At 40.2% G+C, this 17,492-nt stretch overlaps 1 protein-coding gene and 1 long non-coding RNA gene across 2 annotated transcripts; both read left to right on the plus strand.

The window, feature by feature from the left end:
• The first annotated feature begins 934 nt into the window (after window positions 1-934).
• LOC145037724 (chitinase 4-like) lies at window positions 935-1,900 on the plus strand. Its single transcript, XM_078986430.1, has 2 exons — window positions 935-1,239; window positions 1,379-1,900. Exons 1-2 carry the CDS (start codon window positions 945-947, stop codon window positions 1,774-1,776), a joined length of 693 nt encoding a protein of 230 aa, XP_078842556.1. The 5' UTR covers window positions 935-944; the 3' UTR covers window positions 1,777-1,900.
• Window positions 1,901-3,056: 1,156 nt separating this feature from the next.
• On the plus strand, window positions 3,057-5,699 carry LOC145037725 (uncharacterized). Its single transcript, XR_013678961.1, has 2 exons — window positions 3,057-4,423; window positions 5,403-5,699. It is a non-coding gene; the product is annotated as an uncharacterized LOC145037725 (long non-coding RNA).
• Window positions 5,700-17,492: the final 11,793 nt, after the last annotated feature.

Consider the following 17,492-nt stretch of genomic DNA (forward strand, 5'->3'; position numbering starts at 1 on the left):
AACTATAATTAGGTAGTGAAAATGTTGAAACATTCCAACAACAATCCCTCATAATCATATCTATTTGCGCCTTCAACTAAAGTTTTTCCTATTACAATGAAAAGGTGGGAGAGAACTATAAACCATGATTTGAAAAACAGCTATTAACCACACAATATTTCCCTTTGAAGCATAAAGACAAACGCCTGGTATACATTTTATAAATAACATTATAAGCTTTTAAGACACTTCTAAATGCATAATCGTTTATGGAAATTAATAGAACCAACCAAAGAATAAAAATCTCGAAGCACAAAAAAAGAATATAGAAGACAGCCTCAATCAATTTCCAAAGCATGAAAGCAAGATGGTATTGAACGATCGGTACCAAGTAATAATCATAGTTGAAGCGGAGAAACTGTTTTGTGTGATTAACTGAAGAGCAACAACTGGTAATTTGCGTGGCTGGTGAATGAAAAGCATCAACTTTAAATGTAGACACAAATAATTTCGTTGAAGACGATCATTCTTCCTGTAAAATTTGTCAATTCATGAGCAAAATTGGATTATAAAAAAAATGAATAAAATAGGAAATCATGGACAACTTAGAGATCGACGATAGACCGATATTTAAATCCCCGACCCTACAACCCAAGAATAGAACTACAAATTGGAGTGTAAAACTAGAGGGAGTTATGCGGCCAAGACAGTAAAATGGGAGGACTGATAATGAAAAAACTCCCTACACATCACTAGAGATCTCATCTAATTATACGTTCATCGACATCTTATTCATTTGGTTTCACGACGACTTGACAATAACAATTCCACATTCTAATGGATTTTCAACCACGTAATATTCACGTTACCCAAGAAAAATAATTAATGGGAGACTTTCGAGGAGACTTTTACTATATAAATATCCCTCTCCAACTATTTACTTTCAAACACAACAAAAAAACAAAATGAAAACAACCCTCTCAACCCTCCTCCTTGCCGGACTATTTCTGGCTGGAATCATCGTCCCTGAGCCAGTTGCTTCCCAGAATAATGTAAACCGAGCTGATATAGTGACCCAAGAATTCTTCAATGGGATTATAAACAAGTCTCCCAACACCTGTCGCGGAAAAAGCTTTTACACACGTGTGGCGTTTCTTACAGTCATCAGAGACTACCAAGAGTTTGCTAGATCCAGTTCGATGGATGATTCAAAGCGAGAACTGGCGGCCTTCTTTGCTCATGTTACTCATGAGACTGGTCGTAAGTTCAAAATCTTAGATTTTTGGAATATATATTGTTTCTTTTTTCATATTTTGAATGTTGATCAAAATGGAGCTCGTTTGATAAATATTGAAATATATTGTTAACTTTGACCATTAATTTACGTATGCATGGACAGACTTCTGTTACGTAGAAGAGATAAATAAACAAGAGTACTGCGATAGGACCCGGAATGCATATCCGTGCGCCCCAAACAAACGCTACTATGGGAGAGGTCCACTTCAAATTACATGGAACTACAATTATGGTGCAGCTGGAAGTAGTATTGGGTCCGATTTGCTCGGGAACCCAGATATTGTGGCTAATGACCCAATGATTTCGTTCAGGACTGCCTTGTGGTTTTGGATGACAAATGTTCATTCGGTCGTCGGTCAAGGGTTCGGAGCTACAATCAGAAAAATTAATGGCGGTGAATGCAATGGTGGGAATGCAGGTCAGGTGAGTTCTCGTGTCGCGTACTACACCGATTATTGTAATCAGTTTGGTGTTTCACCTGGCCCTAATCTTCGGTGTTAGTTTTGGGTTCAATGTAATATGCCATGTTCCTTCGGTGTTAGTTTTGGGTTCAATGTAATATGCCATGGATTCGGATGGTTTTTAGTATACCTATGTTTGAAAATAAATGTTCTCATGGTGGCAAGTATTTTTTTTTGATATTTGACACAATGAAAGTCGGTGATAAATTACAATAATTTCTGATGAACTAATTGAGTGTTCTCATATGTTAGATGAATCAATTCGGGTATAATAAATTTACATGTACGGTGTCGAACCTCAATCATAAGTGAAATAAAACCGTAAATTCAGCACAAAATATTTTGATTTTCATAAAACAAAAACCAACTCAAACCAACCAATAAGTGGAGGGGAGCCCGAGACACTTGGGTTACACTTATGATGACAAGTGGTGATGCAAGTCGTCAATTCATATAAAAAACTTATAAAAAGCTATGTTTGAATTTCGTAAGATAAAAAACAACTCCCATTAATACCCGTCGAATAAGTGGTGGGGACCTAAGAAACTTAGGCTAAATTGTAAAATCAATTTAACGAACTGTTAATTTGTTTTAGAGTTTTGAACATAATAAAAAGAAATCCAACTCCCACCAAAACCTATTGAATAGGCGATGAGAGACCCACCAAAGTAGGTCAATCCCAACTCAATGGAGCAAAGAATAATCAATAAGGAGACTTGAAATCCATCACGAAATTTTACATAAATTTGCCTTTTAATGCTCAAAAAACATGTAAAAAATTTAAAAATAGGGGTAAAAATAGGTTTTTAAGTCATTTAGTGAACATAAAACGGACACTAAAAAGAAGATTAAGCATTAAAAAGAGAATTAAGCATTAAGTTCAGAAAACTCACTCATGGTGTATCATCTCCAAAATAATATGATTTTTCTTGAACGTATATCGCTAATGGTTGATTTCTCATTTGGTTCATCTCGAACACCAACTAACAAAATAAGGTCTGCACACTCAACAAAATCGTCAAAACAAAAAAAAAACACATAAAACTACTAAACTAACAATACATAAACAAAAATAAAAGTTTTTTTTTTCTTTTTAACTTTTTTAGTATTCTCTTTTAATTTTTGTTTTTTTATTGTTTTGAAAAGAAAAAAAAGAACAAAACAAAAACAAACTTAAAAATAAAAATAAAAATAGAACTAAAACAATGGAGTTACTTGTCAACAGGCTTCAAATGAAGCCAAATCACTGTTAGCAGATATATATACTTGTATGTATGTTATTATTGTATCCATTTAGTTAGCCCAGTGTATCTCGGCCCATGTGGTCCTCCTTGTATTGTACTTATACGTTTTCTGAATGTTATTGGGCATTGGGAAAAATACCAATCTTCATGGTATCAGAGTGTATTGGGAATTAAACCCTAGTCGATCCTTTCATTCTGTCGGCATATTCTATCCCTCCTTCTCCCCTTCTCTTCTACCTTCTGTCGACTTCTGTTCCTATCTAATCATGACCAGCAAAGAAGGCAACCACTCTAAACCTACCCACCGTGCTTTCAGTATCACCAACATCAAGTCTTACGTTCCACTGATCTTAGACTTGTCAACCCGCAATTATGAAACCCGGAGCGACTTGTTTCAGACTCACTGCATCGCCTATGGCGTTGTTAACCACATTGATGACACATTCGACCCACCAAACAAACCTCCTACTGACCCGGAATGGCAACAGCTTGATTCTATGGTCAAACTATGGATCTTTGGATCGATTTCTCAAAAGCTTATCTCATCTGCATACTCCACTCATGCCTCTGCACGCAAGGTCTGGCAGAATCTTCACTCCCTATTCTATGAAAATGTTGAATCAACTGCTATACAACTTGAAGCTGAATTAAGGAACATAACCTTGGGAGATCTATCTATCCATGACTACTGTAAGAATGTCAAGAGAATTGCAGACCTCCTAGAGGGACTTGGTGAAAAGGTTAAAGATAGAAACGTGGTTCTTCATGCTCTCAACGGGCTTCCAAGCAAATATGATAATGTCGCCGGTATCATACGGTTTACCAAGCCTTTTCCCACATTCTCTGAAATACGGGCTATGTTAGCTGTGGAGGAAACACGCCTCTCCAGCACTCGTGTAATCAGCCCTTCTCATGAAAATAATGCTTCAGCTCCATCCTTGCTTCATGTTGGGTCTTCAAGCTCGAACCGTGGGGGTGGCGGGGGATCCACTTATGGAAACTTCAACAATCAACGGGGTGGTGGTGGCCACAACTAGCAGCACCGCCGCCAGCAGTACCACAACCCACGCCAACAAACTGTTAGGTGGGTCTTCTACCCTCCACCAAACTCCATTCAGCAACATTAGACACCTGCATCATCAACACACCAGCAGTGGGCTGCCCCATCTCCCAACCAAAACCAACAACCATCCAGGACCAGATCAGCTCCCAACTCGTCCGGTATCCTCGGCAACAGACCTGGACCAGTCCATCAGCAACCCTCCTCCAACCCGCAAGCTCACCTTCAGACTACCACTATGGATCAGCCTCCATGGACATTTCTCGGATCTGATCAGCCCACATCTCTTCCCAGCTTGTTCAGCACAATGTCTTTAAATGACCCTGGAAACAGTGGATGGGTTATGGACACAGGAGCAACAGATCATGTTTACACCAATGCAGGTATACTCAACTCCATTAGTAATAATCATTACCCTCGTTCTATTTATGTCGGTTAGGGATGTCAAAAACCCCCGTGGAACCCCGCTCCCGTTGGATCCCGATCCCGTATGGGACTAAATTTTTAAAAAAAACGGGAGCGGGAGCGGGAGCGGGAGCGGGAGCGGGGGCAAAATTAAACCCCGCTTATTTTCGGGACCGGGAGCGGGAGTTGGTATTCCCGTCCCGTACTCCCGCGGGGCCCCGGTTGTACATTTATGTAAAAAATATATATTTAATATAAAATACATATACAAACTAGATTTTCTAATTTAAATGTAGGTTAGGTTTCACTTTCCCGTTTTCAATTAATAGATATTGAAGAGGTAGTGAATTGATCATATATTTTTGGATATGTAAGTATTTTATATTTGTAATATTGGATTTGTCATATTTTATATTTTTAAGATTGATGGAATTGTCGTTTTGTAATATTGAATTCGTAATGTTGAATTTTTAATTGTTTAGTTTCTAAAAGATTATGTTTTAAACTTTTAAAGTTATTAAAAACAAGCTTTTTAGCCTAACACAAAGTAGTCGTTTAGCAAAAAAAAAATGAATTTTAAGCGGGGGAACGGGGGCGGGATCGGGGGTGATGGAGGTAACCGGGAGCGGGACCGGGAGCTATGTAAACGGGGGAGCCGGGGGCGGGACCGGGAGCGGGGGCAACAATTGATTTCGGGGGCGGGAGCGGGGGCAGCTATTCCCGCTCCCATTTGGTCCCGTTGACATCCCTAATGTCGGTAATGGATCCGCAATACCTATTGTGACATCAGGACATTCCAACTTTCCTATATCAAATATTTATCGTCCTCTTCATTTACTGAACATCCTTATTACACCAAACATTATTAAAAACCTTATCTCTGTTCGCAAATTTACTACTAGTAACAACTGTTCTATAGATTTTGATCCTTACGGTTTTACCATTCTTGATTATCAGACACGACGACCTCTCATCTGATGTGATAGTTCCGGGCCCCTGTATCCAGTCATAAGTTCCACCAGTTATGCTTTTTTCTCCACGTCTCCAACCACTTGGCATCAACGACTCGGTCACCCCGACGATCAAGTCTTGAAGCATTTATCTTCTACTAGTTCAATTTCTTGTCATTTACCTAAAAATAATGTATCTTGCCATGCATGTCATCTTGGCAAACACACTAGATTACCATTTTCTTTGTCTGATTCTCATGTTTCTGCACCTTTTGAAATTATTCATTCGGATTTATGGACTTCCTCTATATCTAGTAATGGTGGATTGCATTATTATATCTTGTTTTTAGATCACTTTTCTCACTACTTATGGGTGTACCCTCTAAAACAAAAATCTGATGCATTTGCTAAATTTCTTCATTTTTCAAATACCATAACAAATCAATTTGGGGGTCACATCAAACATTTCCAATGTGATAACGGGGGAGAGTACAACAACCAACACTTTCATAATCATTTTTCCTCTCACGGGATCTCCTTTTGTTTCTCATGTCCTCACACCTCTCAACAAAACGGGTGCTCTGAACGCATGATACGCGCTATTAATAACATGATGTACACCCTTCTCTTTCATTCTCATCTACCTCCCACTTTTTTGCCCGAATCCCTCAATATGGCTTCCCACCTTCTCAACCTACTACCTTCAGCCTCTAGTAACCATGACACCCCCGACTACCGTCTCTATCACCGCCACCCCACATATGATCATCTTCATGTGTTTGGATGCTTATGCTTCCCTAGACTACACACCACTCATAAACTTCAGCCTCGATCCACACCATGTGTTTTCCTTGGCTACCCTACCTATCATCGTGGTTTTTGCTGTTTTGATCTATCCACCAGAAAGATAATCATCTCTCGCCATGTCAAGTTTGACGAGTCGGTCTTTCCTTATTGTTCTGTCACTCCAACCGAACCTCCCTTATATGATTTCCTTTTTGATTATGACGTCTCTCCCACTCTGAGACATATCCTTTCTCCCACCCCTCATGCTCTCGACCACACTCCTCCCCCGGTTGTCGAACCTGATCTCTCAACTCCTGCTCACCAGGATCCTCCTCACGTTGACCCTGCACCATCCTCTCTCTCTCTCTCTCTCTCTCTCTCTCTCTCTCCTCCTGCAACACCTCTTTCTCCACCACCCTCTCATCATATGCACACTCGCTCTAAAAGCGGCATTATAAAACTTGTGAAGCATCTCAATCTCCACTCTATTTCTGCTTCCCCTGTCTCGAGGTCACACGTACAGGCTTTGAAAGATCCAAATTGACATAAAGCCATGAACGAAGAATATAATGCCCTTATTGCAAATGGTACTTGGGTTCTTGTTCCACGCCCTTCTGCGGAAAATGTTGTTCGCTCCATGTGGCTGTTCAAATAGAAATTTAATGCTGATGGATCTCTTTCTCGCTACAAAGCCAAGTTAGTGGCTAATGGGCGCAGTCAACAACAAGGGATCGATTGTGATGAGACTTTCAGTCTAGTGGTCAAACCAGCAACTATACGCACTGTCCTCAGCTTGGCCATCTCCAGACACTGGCCTATTCATCAGCTTGACATGAAGAATGCATTTCTTCATGGTCATCTTCAGGAGACTGACTACATGCACCAACCACCTAGATTCCATGACTCTCCGCACCCGGATTATGTTTGTCAACTTCAGCGTTCATTATATGGCCTTAAACAAGCCCCGAGGGCCTGGTATCAGCAGTTTGCCCTAGATGCTAAACACATGGGGTATCATCAGAGCATTACTGATTCATCCTTGTTTATATACCATCATGGAGCTGGCATTGCGTACTTGTTATTATATGTCGATGACATTGTGCTGACTGCCTCCTCTACGAATCTACTTCAGTCCATTATTACTCAGCTCAGTCGAGAGTTCACCCTGACCAACCTTGGGGATCTCAACTACTTTCTTGGGATTTCAGCCACTCGTTTTCATCATGGTCTCTTTCTCTCACAGAGAAAGTATGCTTCAGAGATTGTTGACCGCACTCACATGCTTCAGTGCAATCCAACCCATACACCTGCTGAGACGAATCACAAGCTGGATGTCGCTGGTCCTCCCATTGCTGATCCGTCGTTATATCGTAACCTTGCTGTTGCTCTGCAGTATCTTACCTTTACCCTTCCGGACATCGCCTTTGCAGTTCAACAGATATGTTTGTTTATGCATGATCCCCGAGAACCTCACCTTCATGCCCTTAAGCGCATTTTAGGCTACATTCGAGAGACTCTGGACCACGGTTTGCAACTCCATGTATCCCTTATGTCGGATCTTTGTGCCTACTCTGATGCCGACTGGGGCAGGTGTCCAGTCTCTCGCCGTTCGACTTCAGGATACTATGTGTTTCTCGGCAACAATCTCATATCTTGGTCTTCAAAATGGCAAGGGGTTATCTCTCAGTCCAGTGCAGAGGCTGAGTATCGGGGCGTGGCAAATGTCGTTGCAGAGACATGTTGGGTTCGTAATCTTCTTCGTGAGCATCGGTGCCCGTCTACGAAAGCCACTATTGTCTATTGTGACAACATCAGTTCTATGTACATGTCATCGAACCCAGTTCAACACCAACGTACAAATTACATACAGATTGATATTCATTTTGTTTGTGATCTCGTGGCCCGGGGCGATGTTCGGGTTTTTCATGTGCCATCTTCCGTTCAGTATGCCGACATCTTCACCAAAGGTCTTCCGACACAACTATTTAATGACTCTAAGTCCAGTTTGAACGTTCGGATTTCTCCTCCCGATAAAACCGCGGGGGGATGTTAGCAGATATATATATATATATATATATATATATATATATATATATATATATATATATATATATATATATATATATGCTTGTATGTATGTTATTATTGTATCCATTTAGTTATCCCAGTGTATCTCGGCCTATGTGGCCCTCCTTGTATTGTACTTATACGTTTTCTAAATGATATTGGGCATTGGGAAAAATACCAATCTTCAATCACTTGTATGCTTTATCCTCCAAAATGACGTTTTACTCGTTATTTGCTCACAATAAACATCTTTTTCCTTTTCTATTTTAAAAATATTGTTCCGATGCCGTTTTCTCATCCCTAAACTTTTGAATTTTGGTATTTTTTGGATTTTGCATTTTAAGTTCGCCATGTTTCAACAACTGCTTCAACCTTTTCTTCCTAGCCCTCTTCAAGTGTTCTGGAGGCCGCTTCATCTCTAAAACATATGCCTTTTTCAGGGGATGGCGAAGATGATTCAATGACACTATCATTCAAATCATGGTTCTTTTTAACCCGACTCACCTCTTGTTTAACCTTGCATTCTCACTTCTCCTTAATGTCATGAGTCAGCTTACTCAAGTGAGCCTCTTCCAAAATTTTTAGTCCATTTGTGACTCTTAGGAACGTGCACTCTTAAACATTAGAAGGATGTTTGTTAGCTTTAAACATATTAAAAGTCCTCTGCTCATCATTAACTCTCAGTGTAACCTCTCCATTTTTCACATCGATCAACGCTCCAACAATGGCTAAAAAAGGCATTCCCAAAATTATTCCATAGTTGTCTTTAGCTTCATAATCCTAGATGATAAAATTAGCAGGAATGAAAAGATTATCAACTTTGATAATGATATCCTCTATTTTACTTTTCGGATAGACTATTGATCAGTTTGCCAATGGGAGTGAAATAGTGGTCAGTGTAGCTTCACCAAGTCCCAACTTGTGAAAAAATTGACAAAGCATCAAACTGATACTCACACCCAGGTCGCACAATCCTATCTTGTCATAGTTTCTAATTTTGCATGGTAAAATGAAACTACATGGATCATCTTTCTTCACACGTAATTTGTTTTTGAGTATTTATGTGCAACTTTTTGTCATAGCAACGATCTCAAACTCCCTCTAAACTCTTTTTCTTGTAAAAAACTTCCTTCATGAACTTCTCATAAATAAGCATCTTCTTTAAAGCTTTAACTAAAGGAATGTTGATATGGAGTTGAAAGAGTATCTCAAGAAACTTCTTGAATTGTCCATTATCTTCCATGGATTTACTTTGCCTAGGTGGGAAAGGAAAAACAACGGGTGCTATTGTCACACCAATTCATGCCTCTTTTTCTTGGACTTTCGTTTGATTTCCAACACTTGAACTTCGATTCATTGGACCTTATTCACTCACTTTCTTCTGTTCATACTCCTCATCAATCACGTCCTATATCTTGATGTACTCTTTTTCATAATCCTTCACTTCTTGCTTCTTCTTATCATCATCGACACATGTTGATTGTTGATCATCATTGGTGATTGGCATATCATAATTCTTTCTATTTAATTCCATGCTTGATCTAAGTGCAATGACATTGCATTGGCTTGTGTCATTACCATTTCCAGGATTTTGAGTACTACTTGGCAATGTTCCTGGCTCCCTAGAGTTCAGTGCTTGCACTGATTTCCCTAATTGATTTTATAAATTTCTCATGACAATCGCTTGATTTCTATCAAGTTCTTCAGTCTTTTCTCTTGCTTGATTATGAACTCCCACTTTTCTTTCTCTTAAACAATCATCTCTTGAGTTGGTGAAACGGTTGGTTTTGAACCACTACCTGATGCTTGGTAGAATGCACTTTCTTGAGCTCTCATTTATTGATTTTGTATATGATAAAACCCCGGTGGGTTTTGAGGCCTTTGTTGATACTGTCCTTGTTGTGGTTACAATGGTTGTTGTTGTCCTCCCCACAAAAAAAAAAAAATTGGATGATTATTGATCATCATTGGTGATTGGCATATCATAATTCTTTCTATTTAATTCCATGCTTGATCTAAGTGCAATGACATTGCATTGGCTCGTGTCATTACCATTTGCAGGATTTTGAGTACTACTTGGCAATGTTCCTGGCTCCTTAGAGTTCAGTGCTTGCACTAATTTCCCTAATTGATTTTATAAATTTCTCATGACAATCGCTTGATTTCTATCAAGTTCTTCAGTCTCTTCTCTTGCTTGATTATGAACTCCCACTTTTCTTTCTCTAACACAATCATCTCTTGAGCTGGTGAAACGGTTGGTTTTGAACCACTGCCTGATGCCTGGTAGAATGCACTTTCTTGAGCTCTCATTTATTGATTTTGTATATGATAAAACCCCGGTGGGTTTTGAGGCCTTTGTTGATACTGTCCTTGTTGTGGTTACAATGGTTGTTGTTGTCCTCCCCACAAAAAATTTGGATGATTTCTCCATCCTGGATTCTACGTATCTGAGTAGGGGTTGTCTTGTTGTGGGAAACTTTGTCTTTCCATGGAAAACACATATTCGGGATTTTGTGGGCACCCACTGTAATCATATTAGTCTTGACAAAATGTGCAAAAGTCAACCTTCTATTCTTTCACCCCACTTCTTGACATCATATTCTTCATCGTACTCTTGATTGAAGCCAATTTAGCTGCTAATGCATCATTTTGAGCTGCAAGATGAGCTTCAGATGTTGTACTTCCTCTTGCATTTCATGTTTGTATCCTCTTTATCGTCCATTGGAAGTTGTTGGTTGATATTCTGTTCAAAATCTCCACGCTCTCAAATGTAACTGTTGCTAAGTAATGTTATTGCAGCTGAAGTATCTACCAACATACGTGTTTGAGCATCTAATCCTTGGTAGAATGTCTCTAATTTCATATCATCGGGGAGTTGATATGTCAAACATTTTCTCAGAAGATTGTTCCATCTTTCCCAAACTTCCTGTAACACCTGATTCAAAGTGCTTTCTAGATCAGACCCTTCTTGTAACAACGTGAATTTTCAAAATAATTTTTTATTTTTGATATAACATAAAAATCATTCAATATTCTTAGATACTCAAGTTTATCCAATGTCATCACGATAAAAACATATCCCAAGATCATAAAACAAATCTCCTGCCAGTGTGTACGGATCATGCCGACGCCTTCCCACGATCATCGCTAGAACCTGAAACACATAACACATAACACATAACACAGTAAGCAAAATGCTTAGTGAGTTTTCCAAAACACCACATACAACAGATACGCCACTTATAGCCATAACTCTATGGGATCTTCCGATCCATGTGTCTCAGGGGACTTCCGTCCCAACTCTGGTAGACCGTCCAGCCCTACACGTATGACGTTTTGATCCTCATCATCTTGACCTTCCAATCCATACTCTGTTGACCTTCCGCTCCATATCATGGTACTCATAACATAACACATCACATAGCAACATATATCACATACTTCGCATAACATATAAGACCTTCCGGTCACACATTGTTACCACTCTAGGTAAAGTATAGTAAGAAGACTCACCTCGTATGTTGTCTAGTAACTCATGTGCTCGGTATCCCTAAACCTCGTAACAATGACCTAGCCCCGCCTAAACATATAAGCAATCTTATCAAATCAATAACAACTCTCTAGGCTAGACTAGTTTGTTCAATGTTCTCTCAAAAGGCTAAAAGACCATTTTACCCTTCTAATGGTCCAAAAGTCCAAGTGTTGACCCAACCCTAAAAGTCAACAAAAGTCAACGGTCAAACTTTGACCAGACTCGTCGAGTGCATATAGGTGACTCGGCGAGTCCAAGCGTGTACTATGGGTCTTTCTAAACCTCACTCGACTCGTCGAGTGAGCTTTCCACTCGACGGCTACATCTGGACACGAGTCGCGAGGCAACCCAACTCAACTCGCCGAGTCCCTTTATGGACTCGACGAGTTTCTTCCATGACAAACACCAAATCAACCTTCTGAGGTCAGATCTGCTTCTCTAACCTATATATCTGACCTTTCCATACCCACTAATAACGTAAACATGAAACCATTATACTCATGCAACACATATATGGTTCCTTTTGAAGAATTAGCCTCAAAAACGGCAACCTAAGTTCATTCCTTCCATATCACTTCATAAAGCAAGATGGATAAGGCTCTCTGGACCTCTATGGATCCAGATCCAGAGTCTAACACGTAAAGGGACCATAAACTCATCAATTAAAGCCATAAAAAGGGTATAGAAAACCCTAGATTCATAGATCTTAACCAAAACAGAAGGAGAGTTCGATTTGCTACCTCAACAGTGAAGATCTGAGCTTGGAAACCCCGAATTAACAACTCCCTTGGCCTCTTCTTGCTATAAATAACTTCTTCTTTGCAAAACCACACCAAAATGATCAAAATAACTCTATCTCTCTGACAACTCGCTCAAGATCTAAAGGGTCTCTCTCTCTGGACTGGTAGCCGCAAATGAGGGCTATAAGGTCCCTTAAATAGGGCACATGCCCAGAAATTTAGGGTTTCTGACATCAGCGCGGACTCGTCGAGTCCACCCATTGACTCGTCAAGTCCATTCATTAATCCAATCAGCAATCGCGATCATACTCGGCAAGTCTAAGCATCAACTCGTTGAGTCCTTCCTCATAACTCAATTTAAACAATTAAAAATATGATACCTAGAAATCCGGATGTTACACTTGGTGTGTAATGTTTTGTAGAATTGGTCCCTAGGGGACAGAATTGCCAACTTCAGGAAAGTTGGAGTATGTTGGGCGTACTCCTTGTACGTGGGACGTACTAGCTTGAGGATGATCGCGCCTCTAGACCACGTACGTTGTGCGTACATTGAGTACGCATGGTGAATGTGTGGTTAATGAAACCCTAATTTTTAGGGCATTGTACTCTATTTATACCTTATGATAGCCTCATTTGGTCATGTTTAGACATCCTCCATCGCCTCTTGTCTAGAAATGAAAGCCCTAGTGAGTTCTTGAGAGTTTTGACCCATAAAGTGTAATTGTTGGTGCTTTGTGAAGGAGATGAAGAAGTGGACCATTTGGAGTTGTGCTTGGAGCTTGAGGATCAGGGATTAGTTCATCATTTGCTATCCTTGTGAGGTAAAAAGCCTGAAACTTTCTAATCTATAACGCTAGATCAAATTTTGTGCCATTTTGTGCTTTTTGAGTCCTTAGAATGATTGTTGAGCCTCTTGATCCACTTCAGAAGTGTTTGATGGTAGATCTAGGGTTCTTTTGGTCCCTTTATGCATAAAAATGCAAGCTTTGAGGTGTCTATGGACTCATGTACGTGTTAAGACCCTTTATTAATTTCTTTTGAGCTATTGAACCCCATAAAGCCATGCATGCACATAAAGTTGCCAATTTTTCGTGATAAATCACCTTAAGGAAGTCAGATCTGAGTGTTGGGTTGAAGTCTTAACCGAATAAGATCTTAATGATGGAAGTTGGCCAATATGGGGTGTATGTTAGGTACAAGCTAGTATGATGTGCATACAAGCCCCAAAGCGAGTATGCTAAGCATACGAGCTGAGTACCCCACGCATACTCAACAATGGGCTTCATAGTTTGGGCTTTATGGTATTGGGCCCATGTTGGACCTTAGGATTCTTGGGCTTTGTTGGGACATCAAAATTATACTTTTAGGATGATGTTATTTTATTAGAGTCTCTTGGATGAAGTCCCATGAAAGGATTTGGACCCAATTTGGAAAATTGGGCCATATTTGGGCTTTAAATGATTATTTTGGAATTTAAGCCTTTTGGACAGTTGATTTGGGCCTTGGACTTGGGACAAATTAGATATAGGTAAAGAGGTCTTTTACCCTAAGTTTTGACTCTAAGTGAGAGTCGGGATCCAATTATTAATTAGATGTTATTTTTGTGATTGATAGCGCAATGATTTTTGCAAGCCAGCAAGCAGAGATTTATCTGTGAGATTCAGTAGTCTAAGGCCAGTTTCCTCACTGGGTTTAGCGGTTCGAAGGCACCGATGCTGGCCGAAATTTATTATGTTAGGATGCTAGAATTTTGTGTGAACCTTGCATGTGTTATGTGTTGGTATGTATACCGAGCGAGGCTTGATGTCGGGCAAGGCCCGATGACTGTATTGTATTCCTTTGTCTTTATAGTTATTACATGTGTTAGAATGATTATATGTTATATGTATTACTCTGTGGTGGGTAGGTTCCGATGTCAGGTAGCCCTAAAGAATGACAGATCTATAATCCGAAAGGGGCTCGATGCTGGGCGGGGCCCAAGGCCGAGTGGGACTCGATGTCAGACAAGGACCGATTTAGGGCGGAGCCTATTATGTGTTTATTTTGTATGGCATGTGGTAGTTTAGGGAACTCGCTATGCTTGGTGCTTATGGTTTTCAGTTTATGTTTCAGACACTTCCGGTTCAAAAGGGAATATCCTAAGATGATTGTAGTGCGCACACCACCTCATTCTACATTCTGTGATTTACTATGATATTTTGAAATGTGTTTATCTTGGTTGTTGACAATGTTTGGATTGCAATTTTACTTATTTTAAAAATGAAATTTTTGGGTCATATTTTTGGGACATTACAAGTTGGTAGCAGAGCCTTAGTTTGAGGGTTTCAGACATACTCTCGGGTATGTGTAACATCCCAATTTTTGAGTCAAAAAAATTTGTTTTAAATTAAGTAATTTATAATAAATCGTTTACTGAAAACATTGTCGTTATCATATCCATCCGTAAACCATCATAAACATGTCTCAAAAAGAAACATCCATTGGTAATAAAAATCAGGGTACAATCCCACAACACTCAATGCAGAAATCATGTGTGCATGTGATGCGTTGCTACGCCGCCGACACCTTCCCCTTGGATGAAGAGGTACCTGAAACCAAAACTAAAACTATAAGCATAAAGCTTAGTGAGTTCTCCCATCATACCACATACCATACAATCACATAGCATACATACTGCCGAGCAATTCTGGGGTGCCTGACCTACCCATGTCAAGCCAATCTGGGGTGCTGACCTACCCATGTCAAGTCATTCTAGGGTGCTGACTTACCTGTGTCAGGCGATTTTGGGGTGCTTGCCTACCCACCGGTTTGTCTTACCCAATCAGGGGGACTATTTCACCCCTACTACTACTACCACACATATCGTAACATAGTATTATTTTTAGGAATATCTAGGGTGCCCGACCTACCCTTCGGTCCTAACAACCGAACTTAGGGACTATTCCCCTTGTACTACTACTATCACATATAACATCTCATGCTAACACATAAACATACCAGGTAGTAGCAAACAGACAATTGTCACAAAGACAATCATCTCAACTATAGTCTATTACTTGTGGGTCGGCCTTGGTGCCTTAGACCCACTTCTACTGGAAGGTAACTCACCTCGTAAACTGCACGTCAAATCTTGCGGACGAAATCTCTAACAGTTGCTCCGATGACTCCCGGTAATCAGAGACACATAACACTCAATCATAGTTTATAACACTACTCAGGGTAAAATGACCATTTTACCATTTGGTCCATTTGGGACATGCTTATGTTCCGATTTGAACTTATCAAGCCCAACTCTCATATGGCCCATTAAGGATTTCCTAAGGGCTTACTCATTGTCTAATTTCTGATTTAGACCTTATTTCCCCAAATGGGCCCAAAATTCCCAAGTCCAATATAATAATAATATTCTAGGGCCCAATCTTGGTCCAAAAGGGCCCGACACTCACGTTTCTTACCCCTATGTTCAAAATGATACTTCTTAATAGGCCATAGGGCCCAAAAGTCTAGACCCAACCTTTTAGGGCCCAAAGGCCCAATTTTCCCAATCTGCATGCGTACGCAGGCGTTGGGCGTACGCACGGCATTGGGCGTACGCTGGCTTGACCAAGACGGAGTTTGACCCAGTACATGCGGTGTACTAGGGAGTATATGTAACGCCCGTAGATCCGGGCTAGTCAATTTAGAGGCAATAGGGGTCGAAAACGACTTTTTGACAAAAGATTATTTAGAATAAATAATCTTAACCAAGTTTTAGAATATGTTACAAGGTTTCCGTACATATAAAGAATACCGAAATCCGAGTTATAACGAAGAAGTTATGACCCGTTGAAGTTTCGCGACGGAACCAGCACGATACCGGTAAACGTAAATAGTGAATTTACGATAGAGTGAGATTTAGCCTTAGCGATCTAAACGAAAGTCGTAGAATATGTTAAACTAAGAACATCGATAAAAAGAACGCCCAAATCTGACTTCGTATGAAGAAGTTATGATTTTTCGAAGTTTTGGATTAGCAGTGTAGAGCCCGAAATTCGAATGTTAGATCGAGCAGTTTTTAGCCGAAATGACCTAAATGAGAATCGAAGATCTCGTTAAGAGTAGCGTAACGAGAAAAAGATGGGCGAAAACCGGCGTCGGATGAAGAAGTTATTAGAATTTAACGGACCCATCCTGTCCCGGCCTGTTAATAATATAAAATTTAAAATCGAGTCAAAATTAGCCGACAGAGTCTAAACAAAAGTTGTAGAGTACATTCCCACCTTCGCGTGGATATAAATAATGTTGAAAATGGAGCTCGTATGCGAAAGTTACGAATTTTTAAAGTTCGTAGTCAAATTTACGAAGCTGATGCATGAAATGATGACGTGGCCGAACTCTCAGCCGTGGGATGAAGTCGCTGCGGATGGTGACACCTAGTGCGAGGGTTACGCCCAACATAGCGAAGAGACGCCTAGCATTCGGAGTATGCCCCGCATACACAGCTCGGAACTCCCAGCGTTCTTCTCCCTTGTGCGGTCCGAAGCATGTCCACGTCGCCCCACCCGGAGAGAGACACCCGCCCCTACGCGCAGCGTACCACCTAGGGTACACCCAACGTTTCGAGGATGCTCGCGCCTATAAAAACCTTGCGAGGCCAGCCGACTTCTCACACCATTTTTCACTTCTTTCTCTCACTACTTTCTCTCTCTAAGTGCTATAAACCCCCCTAAGCCCTAGTTAAACTCCTTAGCTCCCGAGGGAAGCCCCGAGGCTCCCAGAGTCCCAAGAAAAAGTGTCTTTCGGTTTCGAAACGTTGCTCCAAATAAAGTTCTGGTTTTTGATAAAATTCGTTGTAAGTGTGTTATGCTTACGCAACTTTTAATATAGCTTTCAAATAATTATAGAAATGTTATTAGGTTCTTAAAGTAATTATTTGGGTTATTATTATGAATTATATTGAGTGTTATTAACGCTTATATAACAATAATAATAG

Source organism: Lactuca saligna, chromosome 3 (assembly GCF_052625555.1).
Source record: "Lactuca saligna cultivar CGN05327 chromosome 3, ASM5262555v1, whole genome shotgun sequence".
NCBI lineage: Eukaryota > Viridiplantae > Streptophyta > Magnoliopsida > Asterales > Asteraceae > Lactuca > Lactuca saligna.